This window comes from Semicossyphus pulcher, unplaced genomic scaffold (genome assembly GCF_022749685.1).
Source record: "Semicossyphus pulcher isolate SPU_LCO1_2020_fin unplaced genomic scaffold, fSemPul1.0.p SCAF_5, whole genome shotgun sequence".
Lineage (NCBI taxonomy): Eukaryota > Metazoa > Chordata > Actinopteri > Labriformes > Labridae > Semicossyphus > Semicossyphus pulcher.
Window position 1 is genome coordinate 20,896,958 of NW_027211726.1, and position 24,893 is coordinate 20,921,850.

Here is a 24,893-nt window from a genome sequence, read left to right on the forward strand (position 1 = left end):
CTGGACCATTTCTTAGCTCGCCATTTTTACTTCCCGGAGTCTCCAAGTTTGTTCACTGGCACACAAACAAGATGTAACATGCTAATTGATAAACTTAGAAGTTGTCAGGCTGGTAGCTCCCACTTTCTTTTAGGTGTAAACAACAAGCTAACTGATCGTATAACTTAGCAGAGTAGAGTCTTGGCTTGAATATATCACTTCATGTTATCAGTTAGCTTCAATGAAGGGTTGGCTGCTGTCTGAAGGCTTATATTTAACAGACATATGACAGCTGTATCGATCCTCCCATCTAATACTTGGCAAGAAGAGGCATACTTCTACTCTCTCATTCGACAGTATCAGACAGTACAACATTTCTCAAGGCTTGCTCGAGATCTTTATCCAAGCTTAATGATAAAAACACATAGTGAAATATTAAGCTCAACCAAAACATGTATTTTATGTTTGCATCATTCTGTCAGATTGAATTACTCTAAATACTTTTACCCACAATTCACCACGATTAAGCCAGGCCTGTGTGGCATCTTTTGAAACGTTGGGATTTCCACTAGAATTGCAAATTCTGTTGGATTGAACGATTTTTGGCTGAACAGCATCAGTAAGGATTAAAGAATGAATCCTTCTTATCCGGCATACAAAAACAAACCACATCCTCTAGTGGTGTCAGACTTCGTCTTTGCAGCTACTTGTTGAGTCAGGTTTGTTGCAGAGGTGTTTGTTCCATTTGTGTCTGCGTTTGGGTCACAGCGGTTTCTTGCCTTTCTAAGGTATGACAAATCCTTCCCACACTGTTTCTTATCTTCCAACACTGTAAAGCTATTTTTTCTTGCTTTCAACCCAGCTCCCAGCTGAAAGGTCATCTCGTCCTCAGAAGACCCACAGGCTTCTTTGCCTCTTGTTTCCCCGGCCTCAGTGTGATTCGACTTTTTATGTTGAAGTCCAAAACCAGCTGTAAAATGTCTCCACCTTCCTCCCTTTGCTGACCCTCCTTCTTACTTCTCTCCTTCTAACTTGCCACCTTGAACAAACAGTCCTTTTTTCTCTTCTTCTCTGAGACTTTTTCATCGTATTTGTAACTCTGCGCACAGCAGGGTCCGTCTCTTTTTGCCTCTGGGCTCATGAGGTACAGCGCTGTTCTTTCGCTCTCTCCTCATCCTTTTTGCCTTTCTTTTTTTAACTCTGAATAAATAACTCTCAATGACCCGTGTGTGAAACAAAGATGGCCTGCATTTCTCCTTTCTTTGTTGGGTATCTGATGCAATGAGGTGTAATGGCAACGAGGTTTGAAGGGATGCACTGCACATGCAACGGGGTAAACAACAGCTTGCCTATGCCAAAGATGTCATATGATGTTGATATTATCGAGACTTTCAAATGCAATCGCTGCCATTACTGGGAACGTCTTCAAGAGTTGCCTTCAAGATAGACTGGGAATAGAAACTATACACTTTAAGGTTTGAATTCAGAAATTATATTTGATGAAATGTGAGCAGAAAGAAGGGATAACATAAGAAGTAGGTTACAGTCATGCCAAAATGGAGAAATCCAGACTAAAAGACACTTCAGTGAACGGCCTTCAAAGTTATTGGATTATTAGAGCCAGTTTTGGTCATGAAAACATAGGAAAAAAATCCAATTCTGAACCAGTGTGGAGCCAGAAATGGTCGTAATATTTAGGTCATGTTCAGATATAATGTGAAAGAATAAAAAAGGCCTGAAGTTTTCTTTTCTTTTTTCCAACAGGACATTTTTGCATCCAAGGACCTGGCACAGAAAGTAAGACTCACACACCCACACATTTGATTTTACAGCATTAAATTTCTAATAAGACGGCACAGTGGCTCAGACTAAGACGCTCCACTGTTTACCTTGTCTTATAATCAGTACATCCTGACTTCTAACATGCTGCTGAAATCAAATGGAACGACAATATGCAGGTTGCATTTGTGTAGGTGTGTGCACCTTTAAGCTGTGTGTGCTCGTATTGTGCATGCTATAAAAAGGAATATCTCTGTATCCTCCCCTCTCCCTTACACGCACCCAGTTTGCTGACTGACCGAGCACTGATTTACACCTCATTATGCGCTGAGCCTCAGTCGGGAGTTGCCGCTGCCTATTAATTTTGTCATTCACCTACAATAAGCAAGTTCTGTTCACAAATAGAATACAGAGCTCCAGACGCTTCATTATGTCGCTCCTGTGTGTGCTTACCAAAGCAGCTGGTCGCCTCCCCTGACTTCCTCAATGTAGGTTATTACCCGGGTTGGAGTACACAGCCTGCCCTGCCGCAGGGGGCACACACTTCCAGAGAAACAAAAGCAACTTTTTCTTCTGTTCTGTGGATTTAATTATAACAAATGACAAAGGTGAGAGTTTTTCAGGGTATAAAGAACCATGCTACCCACAGGAATGCATCGCTAATACGACCTGATATCACACACTTTAACACCAATACCTACAAATCTGCCGAACAGGCCCTATGCATTAATGGTTCGGGAAGATTCGTCCTCTGCTGCACAATTCCAACGCTCAGTCGGAAAACAATTTTCATCACAGCTTTCATGTCATGCTGCTTCAGCTATTCCTCCGCAGCTTGTTCCAGCTACATCAGTGGCTTCGTGGTTGTGTGAGTCAAAAGGCTGAGCTCCACCAATCAGCAGGAATACATTAACACGAAGGGGCTATTCCAGAACTGAAATCCCAGCCTCTTCTTCCTCTCATGCATTTGCGAAAGTGGCACTTACACAAAAAAAACCCCATATCTAATCGATTTTGGAGTATTTTGGAAATTACAACCCAGCCAATTACTAATTTATGTGTACACTGATATTTCATTAGTGTGCGCTGGGTCTTGCCCTTGTTCTGTCAGCGGCTGCAAGCGAGAGAGACTATGCCAAAAAATGAGCCCATTGGGATGTTTAATACCAAAGAACAAGGCTCACTGACGGGATGTTAGTGCCATAAATTCATCCTGTCTTTGGAGACGTTTAAGCTAATATATGAGCATAGGTTTTTGGCATGCATAAGGTAAAATGAGAGCCTGTGTATTGGGATACTGGATGTCAAAAAGCTAGCCTATTTATTATGTTGTTAAATATTCTAATTTAACACTTCTAACTGAGATACTATAAGCTGACGCACTTAAAGCTAGTTACCAATGGATAAAATGTCTTGACATTTAACATGAAAGGGATTTCTTGTAGTGAATAACACGGAGAAAGTCTTTGCTAATGAAGGTTCCTTCAGCCCTAGCTCTTCAACATAATGGAGCATTTAGCAGCTAGAGAACTAGGAATCATTGGGTCTAACGCAGTGTTAAAAGGTGAATGGATTTGGACTTAAAGTGAGCCTATGGTGACTGATGCTAGCCTTTGCATTTGCAGTATTACGGACTGTGTGTCTGGTGAGAGTTACTTGGAAAAATATCGCAAGCAGCGCCCAGTTAGTGACGCGTTTTCCATCACCCAGCAGTAGTTGGTCTACCAGAGAGGGGAGGCGGAGCTACGCGGCTGCTTTTCCGGTCTCTGCAAGTGTTGCGAGTAAACAATAATCTACTCTGGCTGAAGTTCAACTTCAAAAAAAAAAGTGAAAATCCAAAGAAAAAGAAACAAATTCGACGCTCAGATGAAGGCAAACAGTCTAAAAAGGAAAGCGACCGTCAGTGAGGAAAATCAAGAGTTACAACCAGAGCAAGCCGTGGCCGTCACACATGCAACACTGTCTGGATATCTGGGAAGTGTGCTCCCACAATTACCGTTTATCGCCTTAAGGTGCCGCCAAAGAGAAAGAGATCTTCAGGATTATAACTTTAATATCGTAACGTCTCCTCAAATAGCTCTCAAAATGAATGCTAAGGTTGTGCTCTGTCTGCTGTAGTAATTGTTCATGGTGTGAAACCTTTAATTAGCTATACAAATATTGTATTTGCTGCTTGTTATGCTATGCCCAGGTGACCAAAGAATGCGTGCAGCTTTTAAGTGCTAGAGCTAACACCATATGGTGTGTATAACACTGATAAAACTTAGAAGAAAAACCTTTGTGTTGAACATATTGTATTCCCCGGAGTATATTAATCACACTGCCAACAAGCAGGCTCGTGTAGTGGAGGGATTGAATATACACAAAGAGATTTCACTTGTTTGAGACCTCTATTTATTGCTATGATGCACCGCGGTGGAAGTAGAAAGATGCTGCTACTTAATACCAACCCTTACTGTCGATATATCCCAACATCACCAATCATAACGTTGCCTTGTTTGGCCTTTTAAATCTGTGCAGAAAAGGCAAAACTACAGATATGATGGAGGAACTACATTGGTTCATTCATTCATTTTGACTGCTTTAAAGTAGCAAAGATAGCAATGTATCTGAGAGCCGTTTCATAATACCCACAGACACTATGCTGGTTGTTTACAGCGTCTCAAGCTTTCCATTTCAGTGTGGAGTATAATCAGCAAAGGCAAGGCCGCTGAGGTTTTAAATGGAACTACACAAGGTCTTGACTAAGCCCACACGGTCAGACAGGAGCCTCGGAAATACTGACTCGTCACTGCAGCCGGTCGAGCCAGCCATTGATAGATTCGTAGCTCATGAGAGGCTGAGGGGAGAGAGAGCTACACATTGTCTCCGTGCAGTTACTAGCTCCCTTTCTTCGTCTCAGCAGGCTCGTAGTCACTGCCTCAGCGTATGCAAACTTTCTGGTGTGTGAAAGCAAGACTCCCAGAAGCACCGGGTGGGGGATTCGGCTTTAATTACTCGCATCCGCTAAAAAATGCTTCAGTTATTTATAACGGTTATCCTTATTTGGTGTGTGTGTGTGGGAGAGTGTGTGTGTGCCCTCCTGTGAGGAGCAGCTGGTCTTCTCACTCCTGTGCTGTGGGAATCAGACATTCCTATTGATCTCCGTCTCCCATGGGAGATATGAGTTTGTGTGCATGTGTGTGTGTAAGCATGTGTACGTCTGTGTGTGTGCCCACCTCTCATCCTTTTTAACTGCATACTGTTGCAGCCAGGGCTTCTGCACAGTTTAGATTTGTGTAACAGTGCCATCATCTGGTGACTACCGGAATTACACCACATTTACGACTTAGTCAAACACAGCTCCTTCTGTGAATGTTAAATACAGTGATATAATGATTCTCTCCCTGTCTGTCTGTCTGTCTGTCTGTCTGTCTGTCTGTCTGTCTGTCTGTCTGTAGTGTGCTGGTTGTTTACTCCTGAATAGGGAAGAAAATGTAAGGATCACTGATCTTTACTTTCACTTCTTTCCATTGGAGGGTAACAAAGGAGAGTGTGTAATCATGAATGTGTGTTGCAGGTTGTAAATCTTGGCGGAGCTGCCGGCTTGAAAGGAGAAAAAGGCGACCGGGTGAGTTTGACACTGACAAAACATCAGACTAATATCAGGGGAATGTGTGATGTCATCACATGCGTCAAGACAGGCCTGAACAATGATACCTAGACTTACCCACAGACACACTTTGATGTCGCTGTAGTCTAATATGATGCTGGCTGTGCACCAATCCTCCACGCTAACACACATTCTCCAGCACAAGCAATCATTCCTCCTCTCTCCCTCTCTCCATCTTAGGGTGGTGATTGTTCTGGCTCCCATTCAGGCCCTGTAAGTAACTTTTCCATTGCGTCTCTCCTTGCATTGCAAAGTTTCCCCTTTTGCATAACAGTGGTGTCTGTTAATTTGGCATGCTTTACAATATGAAGCTGAAATTCAGCCAAAAAAAGTGGTCTGTGATGAAACATGCCAACCAAGTGTCTCTAACCTCAGTGCTCGCAGGGACCCAAAGGCCAGAAGGGAGAGCCGGTGAGTGCCAATCTTTTCTGCAACTCATCCCACTGCCTCCCAACCCCGCTAACCCTTCAGCTATTTAGTTTGATCCATGTTCAAAACCTCGTTTTCAAGCATCCAGTCCCAGCATTAATTAAGCAGAGGGAATGAATGTGTGCTTTGTATGTTTATTCACCTGTGAGTCATTGATTGTGCATCACGCATTAAATGTGTGATAGAAGATGTGGGCCCTAGTAGCCATACATGTTGCTGTCCGGTCATTTTAGCCCCTTTCCCACTGGTCAAAAAACCCACTAACAGTCGGCTTTTTAGCCTAATGGGAGAGGTTACAATCGGCATTCAGAGTCAGACCCGGGTCAAATGACTCGGGTCTGCAGTAGACCCGGGTAATTATCGCCTCGGCTCCGATCGGCATTGATGGAAACACAAAACCCGGGTCGACGCGCTAATCTCCGATGCTATGAAGCGTGCAGCTACAAATCCCGCCTGCATCCGTCCGAGCAGTGCTCGAACATCATTCCAAATTTGTTGCCGCCGAGTTTGACAAATAAACTGAAGTATAATAAAGAACTACCACCGTAACATCTTCACTGTTTACTAACCCTGTTTTTGGCGGTGACGCAGCAGAAAAGAGACCGAAAGGAGTATACTCCACTGGCAATGGGAAAAGAGACAATCGGGTCTGAAAAACTCACGTCAACGCGTTAATTTTGGTGGGCAGGGCTGTTGTGCTCCACTGGTGTGTGTGTGTGTGTGTGTGTGTGATGTCTCTTTAAAGCCAGGTCATCGATCTGGACCTCATCTCTATTCCCTCTCTCCGCAGGCATCGCCCGCCAACTGGGGCGAAGCAGCTGGGTACAAGGTGAAAGGTTTAAGAACCTTCCAGTGATGCATAATGAAGATATGACCTTTTAATCATCAGCTAATTAATTTGTAACGCCGTATATTTTTTCCACTTGTCGCTCTCTCTCTCTCTCACGCTCTGTGCATGTTTCTCACCTTTTTTTTTCTTTGACACTGTCTAGGGAGAAAAAGGTCAGAAGGGAGAGTTCGGCCTACAGGGTCTCACAGGCACTCCGGGGAAGGATGTAGGTGTTATGTATTTAACACGTGTTGGGTTTTGCTTCCTTTTACTTTGTTTGTCTTTCAGGCATTACATTTGATTCGACGTTGAGTCAAGCAGTCAAAAACAGCTTGAATTACATATTTTCAATACCACATATGCTAAAGTGAGCATCCACGCTAATACACCCGCACATACGCTTACACATCTTCTTACACAGCCTCTTTTATCAGGCTAAGAGCGGATATTCAGCAAACTTATACGGTATTACTCTTTAAGCTCAGCCTCCCATTGATATCCGCTCTCCCCCCTCCTCTCTCCCGTGGCGTTAAGTCGGCCTGTTAATGCCTGTTAGATTAGGCTAGAGCAACAAAGCTTGCACAATCAATGCTGCCTCATTGACTGTTCTGTTAGTCTCGCACACAGGCAGGCGCCTATTCATGAAGACTTAAACCGCATAATCTTCCCTGTTCAGCGCCGTGATCCTGTAGACGCATGAAAAGTTTTGAGGAACAAATTACAACGTGTGTGTGCTCTGAGATATTCCCCCCCGTTCTTTTTTGGTATCAGACACACTCACGTTTGGCTGTTCAGCGGGCTAAGTGCTTGCTGGGACAGATGGATTTGGTGGAGGATAGATTTTCTTAAGCCTCCCATCCTTCTGACATTGTGAATATGAATGTGCCTGTTGATGTGACTTGAATTAGGCAGGCAGAAAATATTGCATATGCACCACTGAAGATAACACAGACTCTTCAATTCTTCCTCTTTCTATTTGGATTGTAAAATGTCAATGAAAGAGGAATTTTTTTGGCAGTTCATGAAGACGTCGTGGCGATAGATTTCTGTTTGATCACTCAAGGCTGACACTGATGATGTCACTGACCCATACTGATGCTGTCTATTCCCTCTCTGTCTCTCGCCATTTCCCAGGGTCGAGCAGGGTCCATCTGTGTGGTCGGCCCCAAGGGACAGAAGGTCTGTCTGCATTAAGTGTGCGAGTTTTTACCCTTAACCTGTTTGTCACATATAATAGTTCAGTTTGAATTTAAAAGAGCTTTGTTAAACCTGTTTTCCAAGGGTAAACCAGGAGTGGTGGGTCCTGAGGGGTTGGCAGGGGAGCCAGGAAGGCCTGGACTTGCAGGCCCACCTGGAGGTGGACTGCCAGGCCTACCAGTAAGTGTTTTTCTTAATTAAAGAACTTTTGAGGGAACAGTGGAGCCTATTAGAACTTATTGGATGGTGTCATTTTACTCATTATCTTAATGTCCCTACACTCGTCTTAGTGTGTCAGTTTGAGTAAAAAGTACTATTATTAGCAATGCTCTCACAAAGTGCAGGGCAAGACTTGGCGGGACTCCTTCTATTGCTGCAGTGTTCATTGTCCTTGACAAAAGCCTTAATGCATCATAAGAAAGGCATTTGAAAAGTTTTGTGTACTTTTCTTTCTCATCAGGGCCCTCCTGGTGCACCTGGTGGTGCAAAAGGAGACAAGGTAGGTTCACCATATCTTCTTTGCCATCTTAAGGCTACCAAGACTAGGGTACCCCTTGTTGTCACTACTATCCATTGAGTTAATTGAACATTAATTAAAAAAATATATACATTTGCCCTAAGAGAAAAATATATTTCCAAATAAGATGAATAATAGTTGAATTAACGCTCTAAATAGTTAGCTAAACTGATTTGTTTAATGGTCAAAATAGCTACTGTTTCAGTAATGATTAAATACTTAAAATTGTTAGCTTAAAGTGTTAAATAAACACTTGAAATAGATAACTAGCTTGGAGTAATGGGTTAGCAGTTCAAATCTATAGGTAAAATAAATGGACGAACTGTTAAAATAGTTAGCTAAAAGTAATGGACAAACAAACAGTTAGCTAAAAGTAATGGACAAACGGTTAACTAAAAGTAATGGACAAACAGTTAGCTAAAAGTAATGGTCATACAGCTTGAAGTAATGGACAAACAGTTAGCTAGAAGTAATGGACAAACAGTTAGCTAAAAGAAATGGACAAACAGCTTAAAGTAATGGACAAACAGTTATCTAGAAGTAATGGACAAACAGTTAGCTTAAAGTAATGGACAAGCATTAGCTTAAAGTAATGAACAAACATTTGCTTAAAGAAATGGTCAAATAGTTAGCTAAAAGTAATGGGCAAACAGTTTAAATACTTAGCTAAGCGTAAAGAATAAATTGTTTCAATACTTAGCTAAATGTATTGTGTCAACATTTGAAATTACTAGCTCCTACAAATGGGTAAACAGCTGAAATCATTAGCTACAATTAATGGTTAAACAGTTTAAATTGTTATCTAATATGGGTAAACGTTCTAAATTCTTAGCTAATTAAAGAATAAACAATTGGGATATCCAGCTGTAACTCGGCTGTAGTTGGTTTTGGTTTACTATATTTTGACAATGAAAGTGTTTGAAAATATATTTTTTTAAAAACTTTAATTGTTTCTGCTTTATGTACCAGTAGTTAATGGAGGCAGACAGGGGAGAAGATCTCAAGTTGAAAGATTGCGAAGTCTTACCATTTTTCCAAAAGAAGTTCAAACAGATGTTTGAATTTGATGAAGGACTTTTTAAGGGAAACTTTTACAATATTCAAAGACAAATGCTGTGATTTGTGTTAACAGGGAGATTCAGGACCTACAGGAGAAGATGGATCACCGGGAGATCCAGTGAGAGACTCTTTTAAACATTGAATGATATTCAGTAATGTATGCATGAGCCTCAAATATACAGTATTCCAGCTGTGAGCGCATACATCAGTGTTTCACTGGGATTCTGCTGTTTTTATAGGGCCCAAGAGGACCAGCAGGGTATAAGGGAGAGAAGGTACCTGCAAACATTGGCTTTAATCTCTTTATCTGCACGCATGTGTGCTCTTTAATCCACATATCGCATGTTTTAATCTTCAGGGTGACCCATGCGAAGTGTGCCCCGTGCTGCCTACAGACTTAGGTAACACAGTGGCTCTGCAAGGAAAGCTAGGCCCTAAAGGAGAGCCTGGATTACCAGGAATAGGGGAGAGAGGACTGCCTGTAAGTACAACAGTTTGACTTTAATGTCATGCTGTAATGTATTCTAAACCTGCTCTGAATGTTCTGTTTAACATCTTTACGATCTTGCTACATGTTTTATTAGGGAGTTGTAGCCTGAGCTGCGGCTGACGATTGAACCTTATCCGCTTGTGTGATAGTGTATATTTTATTTTTCTTATCATTCTGAGGGAAGGTACGCCGTTTACTTTTACCTTGAGGTTGTATTTCGCCCTTGTAATTCTCCGAGTACTGCAGCATTTCAAGGATGATATGCTGTCAAAAGTTTATCCTCACAGGCAAAGGTCATTTTAATAATGTAATCTTTACCCGTCTTTCTCTGGCTCCCGTGGGTCAGGACTCAAAATACTGTGCATTGTGTTTCTCTTTCCGTTCACTCTGCATCTTCGCACTTACCCCTGCAGTTGAAATGGGGAATGATTTGTGGTGGAGAAAAAAAAGAATATAAATCTAAAGCCTTATGAGATTCTCTGTGCAACGATTTCCAATAACGTCAGCATCCATCTGTCATACCTGGTTAGGGCAGAAGGAGAAGGAGGGAGAGCAGCAGAGAGAGGGAGAGAGGGAGATATGACCTCACTCTTAACAAAGTTGAACTAACAACACCCCAACTCCTGGCTAATCCCTGCTCTTCTCCTCTCTTTTCTTTTCCCATATATACCAGGGGCCCCTGGGTGCAGATGGCAAGGCAGGACAGAAGGTATAGAGTTCCACCTCATTCATTTACAGCTTATGGTTCATTCATATTCTGTGGAAGCGTGACCTATACACACTCATCTGCATTGCTACACATTCAGATATGCTAACATCAGCAGTGCAGAAGTCTCTCTCCTAAAGCAGATGCAAGCGAACTTAACTCCACAAAGAAGAGAGACCAAAGTGCACACACACACACACACACACACACACTTATTTAGCTCTCCTACACACAGCCATCCTTTTGGTAGCTTATCTAAATGTGCTAACATGCTAAGTCCCTGCAACAGCACCTATCCACTGACAAATTGCTGACATCCTCCCACATAATATCTCCATTGTATCTTTCCAATGCCATATTGCGACATGACACCACATAGCACACACGTTCATTAGAGTTAGCTCATTTGCGTTCTTGGATGTCTGTGTTTTTGTTTTGGCAGGGAGAATCCGGATCAGATGGCGCCAAAGGAGAAAAGGTCAGCTTGGATTCATTATAAGGCTTGATGTTAAAAAATGTCTTGTTTATACTGCTTAATAAAGTTGTCAGCTAGATAGAGTACCCTTATTAGTGAGCCAAACATTGTTTTTATTGCTAAACCTGTACACGTATTTTTAAATGTAGCATTAGTTATACCTGTCTTGGAGCATTAGAACATCAAGTTAATTGAGTGATTCCTGTTGTGGATAATTATTTGGAGACCAGCTTTGACCCAGTGTTGATATGTTTACATGCTAGGGAGAGCCATGTTCTGCGTGCCCCACCCTTGGAGAGTTACCCCCTAACATCCCTGGTGTGATGTCCCAAACCCTGAAGCAGAAGGGCGAGAAGGGAGAGTCTGGGATTGGAATAAAAGGAGAACAAGTAAGTCTTTTCTAGTATGAATGAAGAAGCCTTTTGAAATACTCATTCACACAAGGAGACAGTTATAACAAATAATATCTTTTTTTTTTAATACTTTGGTATCACCGACATCTAACTTTGTACTTTTTTTCCACTATAAATCTACTTTTGATTTGTTAATGTCAGTGTGTTTGCCAGCATGTGCGCACAGTGATAAGCGCCTTCATTAAAATGATGTATTATTCACTTTTTCTTCTCCACAGGGGGAACCAGGAAATGTAGGATCACCTGGCCTTACTGGAGTGAAGGTAAGTAACATAAAAAGAAACATTACCAAGACTAGGTGCCCTCAATAGCAGACTAGGCTTACATAAGTGGAGCTCACTCAGTATGTTGCTGAATGGGGCTCGTAATAGACTTCATGAGGAAGATAATCACAGCAGTGCGCTAATTCTGGGGCCCAAAACTGTCCGCCGTAGGGATTTTACTCGGTGGGGAACTTATTAAAGAAAAGCTCAGGTAGTAAAAAACCACAATCATTTGACATGGTTGCCTGTAGGCACTCCTTACAATGAAATATGAATAACCAATTTAAAAGACTCATCCATTTTTGTCAATTTGTGAAATTCAGATACTGCAGTGATTTTTTTTTTACTTGTCTTTAGGGTAGTGCAGGCAGCAAAGGAGCTGATGGTAAGCCGGTAAGTTCAGATTTAATTCACTGAAAGAGAACGTCACAGGAAGCTTTACATTATGAGTCAGTGATGTTATTAAACCAAGTGTGTCTTAAATGACAGGGGAAACCTGGACAAAGGGGACCAGTTGGCAAGGAGGGACAGACAGGAGCAAAGGTAAGAGAATAGTGACAAGCTTATGCTGTGAAGCTGGAGGTTGTACTTAATCGAGGAAGTTTTCTAGATATTAGCATCTCTGTTTTTGAATGAGAAACATCCAGTGTTGTTTTTATTTTGTATTCAGGTTTCTTTTTCTGTCCATGACTTACTGCAATACTTGGAAAGTGGTGCACAAGATTTACCTGTTTATAAGCAATTGAGAATTTACCTGTCGTAAAGTCGCACCGGAATATAAGACGCAGTCTGATTTGGGGGGTATTTTCTATAGCTATTTATTAATAAAAACACTAAAAAATATATTATTTCAGCACTATTTAAATCATTCATCTTCATTTAAAACACATTCAAAACACACACAAATTACAGCCTACCATCTGTTTTCACCATATGGAGTTTGCAATCATGCTAGCTAATGGTGCTGTAGCTAGCAGTAGCTGGCAGCCTACGGTAACACTGATTGCTGTGAGGGTGGCGGCTGCAATGGCGATCGTGATGGTGCATGTCCATGGCGAAGCGTTTTTTCTCGCTTAAAAGAACGAGGAAAACACAAAACAGCACTGCTGCATATTAAAATAGGAGATGTTGTAGCGGCTAATGTGAAGGTGTGACGTCACCACTTAACAACAGACAACTTTAGCTGGATTATAACGCCATCATCTGGCTAAAATACTGTAACACAATAACAGCCCTCTCTGCATTTTATACTGGTATATTGGTCGTACAGGACGCAGCCCACTTTTTAGATGAAAAAAAATGTATTAAAATTGCCTCTTATACGCCTAATTTTACAGTAACAGCAACAATGCTATCCTAGCTTAAACATGAAAAACTATTGGGTTGAGAAAAAGAGCAATTTTCTGCGGTAAAATTACGATTTAGAGTTTAAATTGCTTATGGAACTCATCTATATCATCATCATCATACCACTTGCCAGACTTAAGCTAGCTAACATGACAAATGAAATAGACAGTGAGGAGTGGCTGTTAGTTATCATGCTAACAGAAGCTACTTAAAACCTAGCTTACCTTTTGCGAGTTAGTTGAGTTAGTGGTATATTACTTGTGTGTCCTTAACAACCATCTTGTGTTCTGGGTTGAGAGCACAGAAGCCCCACTCGTACAAATAACTTTAGCATATATAAATGCTAGCTTAAATGAAATACTGCTGTTTGTCTGTGGGAATGAAACCCAGAAGCCCTTCATGTTTCATAGCTAATGTCAGCATGTCCTTTTTATTATCAAAACATACCAAATGCTGTATATGATATCAGTGCAAAACTTCATTATACTGTATGTCTAAAGTGTACAAACTTCTTGATAAGGGATTTAACAAGTGTTGTTAGATGCAGGGTGCATTTAAAGAGACCTTGCAAATCTGATGTGATTACAAGCGTCAAAGTGGCTCAGTGGTAGAGTCGGTCGTCTTTCAATCGGAAGGTCGGAGGTTCGATCCCCAGCTCCGTCAGGCTACATGTGGAAGTGTCCTTGGGCAAGACACTGAACCCCAAATTGCTCCCGGTGGCATAGCCAACGGGTATGAATGTGATATCTGATTGACAGTTGGGCACTTTACGTAGCAGCCTCTGCCATCAGTGTGTGAATGGGTGAATGTGATATGTAGTGTAAAAGCAGCTTTGAGTGGTCGCAAAGACTAGAAAAGCGCTATATAAGTACAGTCCATTTACCATTTACCAATCTTAGAGCCAATAGCCATAAACACCAAATAACGATGCCTCACCCGTTTGAATGGAAAACTTTACATCACTTTTCAAAAGTCCAGGGCGCAGACCTGATGCTAAGATGCAAATAGCTGTAATAAATTCTAAGGAGGGTTTTCTTTTTTGGATATCGACATTTCCATGCATTACTTCTGTGACTTATGCATTTTAATGCACAAGCACCTCACAGTGGTGTTGCTCGGAAACCCATCAATATGTGCCTTTTTTGCAATTCTCTGTTCATGGGTCTTCATAATAGAGCTATCCATCAGCTACAACTTATCCAGAACTCAGCTGCACAAGTTTATCAAGGAAAAAAGATCAAACCGTAAAACTCAATCCTCCTGTCATTGGTAACCTGTTGTTTTCAGAATACAATTTAAAATCCCCCTCCTGGTTTAAGAAGCTCTTGCTGGTGCGGCTCCACAGCACATCTCAGACATGCTGTCAGTTTATAACCCCAGCAGCTCTCTCTGGTCACAAGGTGAAAATCTCCTCCATATATTTAGAGCACTTTGAAAGTCTGGTGAGGAGGCATCAGTATGTATGCTCCTGAAGAAAGGAGCAGTCAGTCGGAGACACTGTGTTCTTTAAAACCAAACTATAGACGTTTCTTTTCACTCAAGCATTTTCTTACACTTTTACAGTTTTATTTTAATTGAAATTAAGCACTCTGAACTGATTTTTTATGATAGAGCTGTAACAAAATTTTGAATTAAACTGTATTAAATCATTTTGATAACATCATCGTTATCTCATTCTGTGCCACTTTAAATCTTTTGACAGGGAGAGCCAGGGCTGCCCGGTCTTGGTATTCCAGGACTGAAGGGTGAGATGGTAAGTGTAGACGCATCTGTTGGTATTTTCGTCCATTGCCTTGATTGTCATGCAAACTAACCTGTCCACTCCCAGGGACAGTGTGGTGTGTGCCAGCCGGCTGAAGTTGGAAGCGGACCCGCCGGCATCAAAATGCCTGAGGGAACAAATGGCAAGCCAGGCGAGCCGGGGCCTCCAGGTCCACCCGGACTTCCAGGTTTTGGAGCTAATGGCAAACAGGTGTGAATATCTACATAATCATTAAAGTATTCAAGAGTGCGCAGGCAGCTTTTTAGCTTGATTGCAATGGAAGTAAACCATAGTTATTGGTCAAAATGGCTTTAAATATTGCTGTCTTTGCATACAAAACGCTGCATAGTGCAAACACAAAGAAACATATGGTATAAACTGTCAGATGACAGAAGGCAAGGGCCCCTCAAAACTGTCTTTGTCCCTCCTTTAGGGGGTAGCATGCTGCTCTCTGAAGAATCAAGGACCATACCTATACTCTGGAGTTTATAACTAGCTTCTGTAGAACCGGAAACTTTATCTTAAAGAATCCTTTAAACATTAAGTTAAATTGTGTCATAATGATCTGTCTTCATCTAAATTAATTATAATACAAAACACACAACTAAAGTGTATTCTTGCTGTCCTATTTTGTTGCCACAGGGAAAAAGATTAAACAGCATCAGATTAAGTGAAATGTTTGAGATACTAAAAGGCGTGTCTCATCTAAAACATTTATTGTACTAAAAGGGTATGCAGGGATTCTCCACACTCCTCCCAGTCATAAATGCTGTGTGTGAATGGGTGTGTGCATATGCTACACACATGCATGTGTCCCATGTATCTGCTTGCATTAGTAAATCACCTTCTGTTTGCTTACGCAGGGCCCAGCAGGTCCTTCTGGTGCTAAAGGAGAAACGGTGAGTTTCCTGTGGATTTTGTCTATAAAAGGCTTTTCTGTTTATTGATTTGCACTCACTGTGTATGCCATCAATGAACAGGTAATACATTCACACCACATTAAACAGCCTTTATGTCGGCTGAGGAATTAAAACCAACTGATCAATGTCTCATGGGCATTTTGTTTGGTTTTGTAACTCCTGTCCAAAAAGAAGTCAACCTTAAATAACATATTAGATAACCAGCAGGATCTGGGTTATTTGGAGTCAGTGGTGGCCTTTAGAGACAGTCAGGTTTTCTTAACTAACTTGACATCCACGGGGACCAAGAATGTCTTCCAGAAAATCACCCCACACGGTATCCAAGGATATTTTAAGAGCCCAGGCCGTCTGCTTTATTTCAGGTCACCAAGTCTGTTTTTTGGAACGTTCACATCACTTTACCGAAATACCAGGGAAGTAAATCTGCCATCAGCTGAGCCAGGCTGCTTTAAATCACATCCGAGCTCTGCCATCTTTGGTTGGACTTCAAAGTAGAAGCGGGCCGACACAGAGTTTTCACAAGGGAGACATTTATCACTGATAGAGAGTTAAATGATTCCAAAATAAAACACAGAATCTCATTCTATCCAAAAAGAATAATGCCTAAGTTTGGTATCAACAATGCAGCTACAGAACAGATTACCAGGGGAAATTGATGGTACTATTTTTTATCCACATCCCTGTTTACTTGCTCTATTTTAAGACCAATAAGATGTGCATGTCCGTCCTTGTGTACAATACAAACAAAACAGGGACTAGCTCATCAAAACATTGCTCCATAGCACTACTACTGGTCAAAATCTCCACTGGGTAAATGCTGGATTGCTCCCTTCGGTTGGGAAGAGAGGTACTGCCCCAAGCAAAGGAGTTCAAGTATCTCGAGGCCTTGTTCACGAGAGAGTTTAAAATGAATCATGAGATTGACAGATGGGTTGGTGCAATAGTGGTCAGCAATAATGCGGGCATTGTACAGGACCGTCATGGTGAAGAAGGAGCCGAGGCTCTCAATTCACCAGTCCATTCCAACCCTCACCTTTGGTCATGAACTTTGGGTAGTAATCGAAAGAACGAGATCACGGATAATGAGTTTCCTCTGCAGGGTGGCTGGGCTCAGCCTTATTGATAGGGTGAAAAGCTCAGACATCTGGAGGCCGGAGTAGAGCCGCTCCTCCTTTGCATCCAAAGGAGCCAGCTGAGGTGGTGTAGGCCTCAGATTAGGATGCCTTCTGGGTGCCTCCCTGTGGAGATTTTCTGGGCACGTTCAACTAGAAGGAGATCCTGGGGTAGACCTAGAGCCTGCTGGAGGGATAATGTATCCCAACTGGTTCAAGAGTCTCAGGGTCTTGTTCACGAGTGAAGGTAAAATGGATTGTGAGATTGACAGATGGGTTGGTGCAGCGTCAGCAGTAATGTGGGCATTGTACAGGACCGTCGGGGTGAAGAAGGAGCTGACCCGTAAGGCGAAGCTCTCAATTTACCAGTCGGTCTACGTTCCAACCTTCACCTATGGTCATGAGCTTTGGGTAGTGACCGAAAGAATGAGATCACGGATACAAGCGGCCGAATGAGTTTCCTCCGAAGGGTGTCTGGGCTCAGCCTTAGAGATAGGGTAGGGAGCTCAGACATCTGGAGGGAACTTGGAGTAGAGTCACTACTCCTTCGCATCGAAAGGAGCCAGTTGAGGCGGTCCGGGTGTCTGATTAGGATGCCACCTGGACGCCTCCTCTGGAGATTTGCCGGGCACATCCAACTGGGAAGAGAACTTGGGGTAGACCCAGAGCCGGCTGGAGGCATTATACATCCCATCTGGCCTGGGAACGACTCAGGATCCCCCAGGAGGAGCTGGAAAATTGAGATTTCTATGGAGATAGAAACCTCTGGGCTAACTTGCTTAGCCTGCTGCCACCGTGACCCGACCCCAGATAAGCGGAAGAAAATGGATGGATGTATGGATGGAAAGCTGCAGTACATAGAGTTGACTGCGACAGCATTATGTCATCATCATGTTTGTATTTTACCAGGGTGATCAAGGAGATCAAGGAGAGAAGGGACTTGATGGATCCCCTGGACTGCCTGGAGAGTCTGGTCGAGATGGACTTCCGGGCTTAAAGGGAGCGAAGGTAAAGAGTACCTCAACTTTCATGAGCCTTATTATACATCTGCTGACCGTTTATATCTTGACGACTACTCCATCAATGGCTCCATTCCAGTGGCTAAAATGGACCCTGATTGGCTTAATGGGAACGATAAACTTTGTAACTTAAAAAAAGGCTGTTGTTTGGATTTCTTGTGTTTTCCCAGGGTGATGCATGCACCAGCTGTCCTTCTGTGGGATCTGCAACGGGTGATGGTGTAGCTGTACCAGGCCCCCAAGGAGAGAGAGGAGAGCCCGGTCCCCCAGGAGAAGGAAGGCCTGGCAGAAATGTGAGTGAATTATGTTTATATTTATTTATTCACTGCCAGCTCTCTGTACATTACAACCGTTGATGATCATCTTGCATGTTTTTCTTCAGGGAAAAGCAGGCTTACCAGGTGTGCATGGGCCTTCCGGTCCCAAAGGAAGCAAGGTGGGAATGTCCTTTTAATGTCTTGGCATGTTTATAAATACAATATGAGGATAGTGTGTATTCATGCATCAATGACAGATTCTAATCTGTGTTTTCTTCTGCCCCCTGTAGGGAGAAGCTGGAGCTGAAGGCGTCGGCCTTCCAGGACCTCAAGTAAGAATGACGTGTTGTTATAAAAACACATCTGGATACATGTAAAAGTTTTATGTTGACTCTTTCATGCAAACAGCTCCTAAATGGATGTGGTCCTGCTGTGAACACCAGATCTTCCCATGATATCAGAGTCTTCCAGCCCCTTAGATTTCACAATAATCATAGAGTCATGAGGTCGTAAATAACCGTCTTAAATTAATCCTGGCTGTTCTCTCTTAAATCCTTTGATTCATTGTGGAATCTCCCGTCTTATTTACAAGGGAAAACCAGCCGTTCACTGCTCCTCCACTGTTAAACATCTCTTATACTCAGGCCTCCTTACCCAAATCCTATCCCATGTCTTTTTCATCCATATTATAGGGTGAAGAGGGACAAAGAGGGGTCCCAGGACTTGTGGTAAGTTTCTCTTCTACTTCTTAAGTCCTGCTTTTTCTACACTTCATCTTTGCATTGTGGTCTAATCTGTGTGTTTTGTACAGGGACCTGCTGGAGCCAAAGGAGCAGCTGGCCCTGTTGGCCCCACAGGAGATAAGGTAGACTAAACACGAGAGGTCAAAACAGAAATTATAGTGGAAATACCAATGACTGCATATAAAGATGGACGACGCATCTCCATCTGCTCTCATAGTGTGATATTGATGCCAAAATAGCCCCAGTGACGGGCGTGCCATCTTGCGATGTTGACGTCATTTGGAGCCAGAGTTGCGCACAGGGATCGGAGGGTTGAGCCGCCATAGCCACTTACCAAAACACACACTTAACTTACCGAAAAAACAGCAAAGATCCTGCACGCCGCTGATTTCACAGCAGAACAGTTTATTGTGTTGGTCTGAGGCGGACGTTCACAGATATGGAAACTTCAATGACTGTACCGTCTCCTCTCGTCGATCCTCCTCTACTCTGCTAATCCGGAACAGATCGCCTGAAGGAGCCGTATTTGTCAACAGAGCTGTCAATCATCCTTTATATAGCATTAAATAACCAATTTAAACTAAACTTGTCAGAACAATGAACACTTGAACGTAAATCAGCATGATAAGAACTAACTATAATGAGAAACATTTATTTGACGTGTATTTTGATTTTATAGTTTGACTCATGTCCCATCTGTTAACATGGAGGAGGCGGGCTTTATGATCTATACTGCAGCCAGTCAGCAGGGGGCGCTAGAGATGTTTTGACTTCACTTTTATTGAGCTGTCACGTCGTCCATCTTTTTATACAGTCTATGGAAAGCACTTATGAAACCACGTGACTTAAACTGCATGTGTGTACCGTTCATAGGGCTCCAGAGGAGAAATCGGGCTGCCAGGACCACAGGGGCCTGTCGGCTTTGGAGTAGCAGGGCCTCCGGTAGGACATAAATGCATCTTTTTTGCATATTCATATGTGCGTACGATGTCATGCTTTTCTAATGTCACACACTGTCTTTCACACACAGGGTGGAGACGGAGCTCCCGGCAGTAAGGGAGTGCCAGGAGCTGATGGCAGACCTGTAAGTTGTCTTCTTCCTTTATTGTCTTAATCTTCATTTGCATGCTTTTATACATTTGCATGAACAATTTGAAGAGCTGTTAAAGAAATTTCAGTAGATGACTTGAGTTGTTTGCCTCTGTGTTAGCGTCTAATCGGAGTTTTAATTTTCTTTGAGCCTCTTTGGGAGTTGTCCTTGATTTAGGCATCGTTTGTAACCAAGGATGTCTGCCTCGATCCATAACAGAGGCAATGTCTGCTCCCATCTCATCCTCTGTCCCCTGATCTGCGCTCAGCTCACTGCCCCGTGAGCTTTCTTCTGGAACAACAAAGCAAGAGTAACTAAGTGTTTGTGTGTGTCTTTGTCTCTGTGTGTGTGTGTACTGTCTCCTTCTCTTGCAGGGACTTGATGGAGCTAAGGGGGACAAGGTAAGTCTACCGTTTTGTTTGGATGAAGGGATCTGGAGGGGTTTGAATAAAAGGGGGTGGAACAGATGGTAATCGCAAGAGATGGTTTAATAACACACACACAAACGCACACACACTTACCTGCCCCGGGGCCACGGGTAGAGTAGCAGCGGAGGTGACGAGTGTGCTGTTCCTGGCAGACAAGAGGAGTTTTGGGGGGCTGTAAGAGTGAGAGTGTGTGAGACTATTAATTACCGCATTCATCAGAGCCACCGGTCCAGACTGTCACTGCGAGGGTGGGGAAGATGAGGAGGTGGTGGAGGCTGCGCTTAAGGGGTCGGGAGGGGTGTGAGATGTGGGACAGGAGCGCCACAGTTAAAGAGGAAATAAGATGGGTAACATTTTGCAGAGATCCATTCAATGTTTTCACACTGAGTCCGAAATGATCCCCGAGAGCTCATGTGTGCTGTAAAACCTTGCATGTGAAAGGGAAGTACTGAGAGCAATCATGTGGGCTCCCGCTATCATAGATCTTAAATGAATTACACCTTGCTTTGCATCCATTGTATCCTTCCGAAAGTGGTATAAAAAACCTTCACATCATTTCACCTCTTGTAGTTTTCAGTCTCTTTGTCCTGCATGCGATTTCAGGATTTAGCAAATCTGCACAAAAGAGAGAGCTCAAAGAGTTCCAGCTTTCTTACAGACACTACAAGGCTAGTTTTAATGTTGAATGAGGACTTCAGTTTTGCAGCATGTGCTTAAAATTTTGCAAGGAGTTTCACTTTCTCTCTCTTTTTTTTTTAATGGGTCTTTTTTTCTGATGTATATTTTAGGGTCTACCTGGAGAGTGTAACTGCGTGATCCCGGTGCACAGCGGCATAGGCGGACCTGTGAGTACACACATGCACACACATGTAATTAGTTTCATCTCCAGAGTTGTTTCCTCTCAACAGGAGTCTGAATACACACACTTCTTAAACACACTCTCAGAGCGTGTATTAGGACTCCACAGGGGATGTATAGGGAAAAATATTCATGCTAAGTCGTTCCCTCTCTGCATCTTTCGGTGTTATGACATTTGTTGTGTTTTTCTTAACTTCACACTTTGCAATTTCTGTATATTCTGTTTGTGCAAGCATCGGTGCAGCTCTGAATTTGACTACTTTTGCCTTCCAGGGAGCTCCAGGAACTCCAATAAACCCTTGGCAGCCGGGGCCTCAGGTTGGATCTGTCAGCCAGCAGTCCTGTCTGATAACTTTGGCTTTGTTTTTGCAAGCGTTATTTTTCTTGCAAAGTTCCTCAGAAAAATCACAAAACTCTTGAATGTGTGATGTCATTTAAGGCCATGCCTTTCTGTTTTATAGGGCCCACCTGGACCTCCTGGCCCCCCTGGCCCACCTGGGCCTCAGGGTGTCACTGGAATCCAAGGACCACAGGTGAGAGAAAGGTGCATTCGGAGGGTTAGGAGGGGGTCTCGCTTCAATCAGTTCAATAGCTGCTCCATCAGCCTGGATTGAACTAGGTGATGTGAAGGCTTTCAGCTTGGGGTGCTTACTCTTAGAAAGGCAATGCTTTGACAAGCTTTCTTGGTGGGTAACTGAAGTTCATAACATGCATGTAGGGAATGGAGCCACTGAATGTGTGCAATCGTACGGTTTAAAAGAGGCGTAAAACATCAGGGTCAAATGACAAATGCACTAACTCGTCCATGGCTTCAAGCATAAGCTAAGCAAGCTTTGGGATTGTCCGTCAAGACATGAACAGTTATTTGAAGGTCTGGTTTAAAATGTTAAACCCAAAAGTGATTACAGTGATCATTGAAAGTACAAGTTTTTAATTCAAGCAGACCTTCAAATAAAGTGTTACTGTGATTTGTGTTGCAAGAGTCAAAGGTGTTAGAAAGGCTTAAGAGGTGGTGATGGTCACTGGAGGAGGAGGTCATGTCTTTGACAGGGGTGCATTTGCAGTAACCGCTTAAAATGAGCGCTGAGTGTAAAGATACTGGAATTACCTGAGATTCCTAAAATCAGTTCAGCTTTCATAAGACCTGGCATAAGAAGGATCATTTTGACCCTTACCCTTTGACTCCGCCGTGACCGTTGGTGGAGATGGGAGTGGCTCGCCTTCGATTGGCAGCAAATCAGTTCAACCTCAGTTCCTTCTTTCAGGGTATCCCTGGAAACGACGGGATACCGGGGAACCCGGGTTTGCCTGGATACAGCGTAAGTAAAAGTAGAGGGGAAAGGAGGAGAGATGGCTCATAAGCACATATTTAATTCCTTCTGTATTAATGATGCAGAAGCACAAAACAAATGCCCGTGTCAGGGGAAGGTCCATTAATTATATTTGGGCTTTATTTGACTTGAGACCTTTTTCAAGGCCGCTAATTATTCATTTATGAGGGTAACACAAGGTTAGGGTTTGTAACACTAATTTCATTCACACAGTTCCATTTAATTACAATTAGAGTTGAGTTATGTGTGAACTCCCTTTTTATTTTGTCATGATTTACAGGGTTTAAATTCTCTAAGTGCCCACATTCTGTGAGTAAATGAGGATAAGATTTACCTACGTTATGTCATAAATTTTAAGGGAAGCTGCAAGACCAGGGGTACAATATTAAAAATACTGATATTTATTTATGGATTACTGTGGGTGTGGACATAAAGTTTGTGCATATGCCTCCATATCTCATGCTAATTGAGACGTACATGTATTCAGTGAAATATATGCAGGAAGTTCTCAAACGCTTCTCATGCATATTCAGAGTTTTAGCCTTTTGTGCGTCTGACCTCGGGTCTGTTTGTAATCTCACAGGGTTTTTATGTGTTCTTTTGCACAAAGTCAGTTTACCCACAGTGAGCAAGGACGGCATCAAAGTGAGAAACAAGTTGCTGCGTGGTGAAGTTATCTGCAGATTCTTTCTTCCTGTTTTATTATGGTGCCGGTGTTGTTTCTTTCAAGTCTGCTGACGGCTTAATTTCATTAAGGGAACATCGATGCTGATCTCCAGCCAGGACCCAAGGGGAGCTTCACCTTCAACGGAGGAATTAAAGTAGAAGTTTAATGGAGGTCCTGGGAAATCAGATTTCAGGCTGAAACTATAGAAACAATGCAGAAGGTGTTGATTGTTAGCATATAAGGCAACACTTAAAATGACCAGAGAATATGATGCATTTTACCCATGCATCCCCGGATCAGGCATTGTCGTAGTGTAACCTTTCTTTCTAAGAAGTTTGACTACAGTGGGAAAAGTCAAACGCCTCTTTTTCTTTCATGTTTCTGCAGGTATTATGTCGCTCAAAGCAGCAGCACAGCTCCCAGGATCCTCCAAAACAACTTTGTCTTTGAAACATAACAGCATGTTGTTCAGAAAAGGCACAAACTCAACAATACCACACAATGACATAGAATTACAGAGAACCCTCTTCTGACCGAGGCCTTGTTGTAGTCCATATAACAGCCAATACTGTGCAGCATGAAGTAGCCTTTCCAGCTAATGGCTCCAGTTTGAACAAAGTCAAATGGGTTTGTAATGACTGTGAAACCAGGCCAGGTGCTATTGACAGACTCTCTCAGTGGAAAAGGTCCCAGTGCTTTGAAAGCGAGCAGGCCGCCTTTCACAGTAAATGTGATTGGGCTTTTGGATTGAGCAGTTTTATTTCAGAACTTACTATAAATAGACGGCTTAGCTCCATTGTGGCATTTGTCCCTGTTTTTGTGTTTATATGTGTACTTGCACTTGTTTGTGTGTCTGTGTACTGATTGTGAGGGCAGACTCTGGTCTTGGTGCATCATACGGTTTGTAGTTCAGACTTAAACTCTCAGTAGATATGTTTCTGGTCATTAGTTGGAATGGGAACTGTTTTACAAAATCATATTTGTGTCACCCATAAATCAATACTGCTGACTTACTGGGAGTTTATTTTGGCCATTAACCATGGAAGCTTAAGGTGTATTAACCGAGAGAGTGTAATAAGGATAGGCCTCTGTATTTAACTGTATACATTTAGCTGAAATTTTACAGGAACATGTTTTTTTAATAGAGTTTTGGTTGGATTATTGTGGAAAATATATACAAGGGTTTATGAGATGCACCATAAAATGCTTTTTTATTGTTATCTAAGGAGATTTAGCACAGTGGTACACTGGTGTAAACAGATTTTTCATGATAAAAAAAGTTTATTTGCAGGGTTGAGGTAGGGTGGGATGAAAGGGAGGCAAATTGGAGTCAAATGAAAGGGGTCAAGGTCGTTGGAGCTGTCAGGAACCCAGGGGGTCGAGACTCAGGATGGAGGCTTGTCTCGACGCACTTTGATTTTGTGTCCCCTAGTGGTTCCTGTGTTTAGAGAGGAGAGAGGAGGGATGGGGTTTCGGGGAGAGGGTCTTGAGAAGTGAGCAGGTGGAAGAGCTTATGAGACACAGGTGATTGAATTAGTGAGAGAGGCATGGTCCTGTTCCTCAACCTACAT

General features: G+C 42.6%; 1 protein-coding gene across 4 annotated transcripts in view; it reads left to right on the forward strand.

Moving 5' to 3' along the window:
* The window catches only part of col16a1 (collagen, type XVI, alpha 1), a 79,643-nt gene that overhangs the window by 34,093 nt on the left and 20,657 nt on the right, over window positions 1-24,893 (forward strand). For 2 of the 4 annotated variants that reach the window (XM_069681599.1, XM_069681600.1), the window contains exons 9-43: window positions 1,744-1,776; window positions 5,199-5,234; window positions 5,318-5,368; window positions 5,591-5,623; window positions 5,786-5,821; window positions 6,630-6,668; window positions 6,832-6,894; window positions 7,803-7,847; window positions 7,950-8,045; window positions 8,326-8,364; window positions 9,515-9,559; window positions 9,681-9,716; window positions 9,800-9,922; window positions 10,605-10,640; window positions 11,080-11,115; window positions 11,376-11,501; window positions 11,744-11,788; window positions 12,146-12,181; window positions 12,278-12,331; window positions 14,838-14,888; window positions 14,964-15,107; window positions 15,761-15,796; window positions 17,839-17,937; window positions 18,119-18,241; window positions 18,331-18,384; window positions 18,496-18,537; window positions 18,898-18,933; window positions 19,017-19,070; window positions 19,822-19,890; window positions 19,979-20,032; window positions 20,413-20,439; window positions 21,255-21,311; window positions 21,598-21,642; window positions 21,786-21,857; window positions 22,590-22,643. In XM_069681599.1, the coding sequence (XP_069537700.1) occupies window positions 1,744-1,776; window positions 5,199-5,234; window positions 5,318-5,368; window positions 5,591-5,623; window positions 5,786-5,821; window positions 6,630-6,668; window positions 6,832-6,894; window positions 7,803-7,847; window positions 7,950-8,045; window positions 8,326-8,364; window positions 9,515-9,559; window positions 9,681-9,716; window positions 9,800-9,922; window positions 10,605-10,640; window positions 11,080-11,115; window positions 11,376-11,501; window positions 11,744-11,788; window positions 12,146-12,181; window positions 12,278-12,331; window positions 14,838-14,888; window positions 14,964-15,107; window positions 15,761-15,796; window positions 17,839-17,937; window positions 18,119-18,241; window positions 18,331-18,384; window positions 18,496-18,537; window positions 18,898-18,933; window positions 19,017-19,070; window positions 19,822-19,890; window positions 19,979-20,032; window positions 20,413-20,439; window positions 21,255-21,311; window positions 21,598-21,642; window positions 21,786-21,857; window positions 22,590-22,643 (2,025 nt within the window). The remainder of the gene's footprint in view (window positions 1-1,743; window positions 1,777-5,198; window positions 5,235-5,317; window positions 5,369-5,590; window positions 5,624-5,785; window positions 5,822-6,629; window positions 6,669-6,831; window positions 6,895-7,802; window positions 7,848-7,949; window positions 8,046-8,325; window positions 8,365-9,514; window positions 9,560-9,680; window positions 9,717-9,799; window positions 9,923-10,604; window positions 10,641-11,079; window positions 11,116-11,375; window positions 11,502-11,743; window positions 11,789-12,145; window positions 12,182-12,277; window positions 12,332-14,837; window positions 14,889-14,963; window positions 15,108-15,760; window positions 15,797-17,838; window positions 17,938-18,118; window positions 18,242-18,330; window positions 18,385-18,495; window positions 18,538-18,897; window positions 18,934-19,016; window positions 19,071-19,821; window positions 19,891-19,978; window positions 20,033-20,412; window positions 20,440-21,254; window positions 21,312-21,597; window positions 21,643-21,785; window positions 21,858-22,589; window positions 22,644-24,893) is intronic. The other 2 variants (XM_069681602.1, XM_069681601.1) reach the window with 2 other exon arrangements.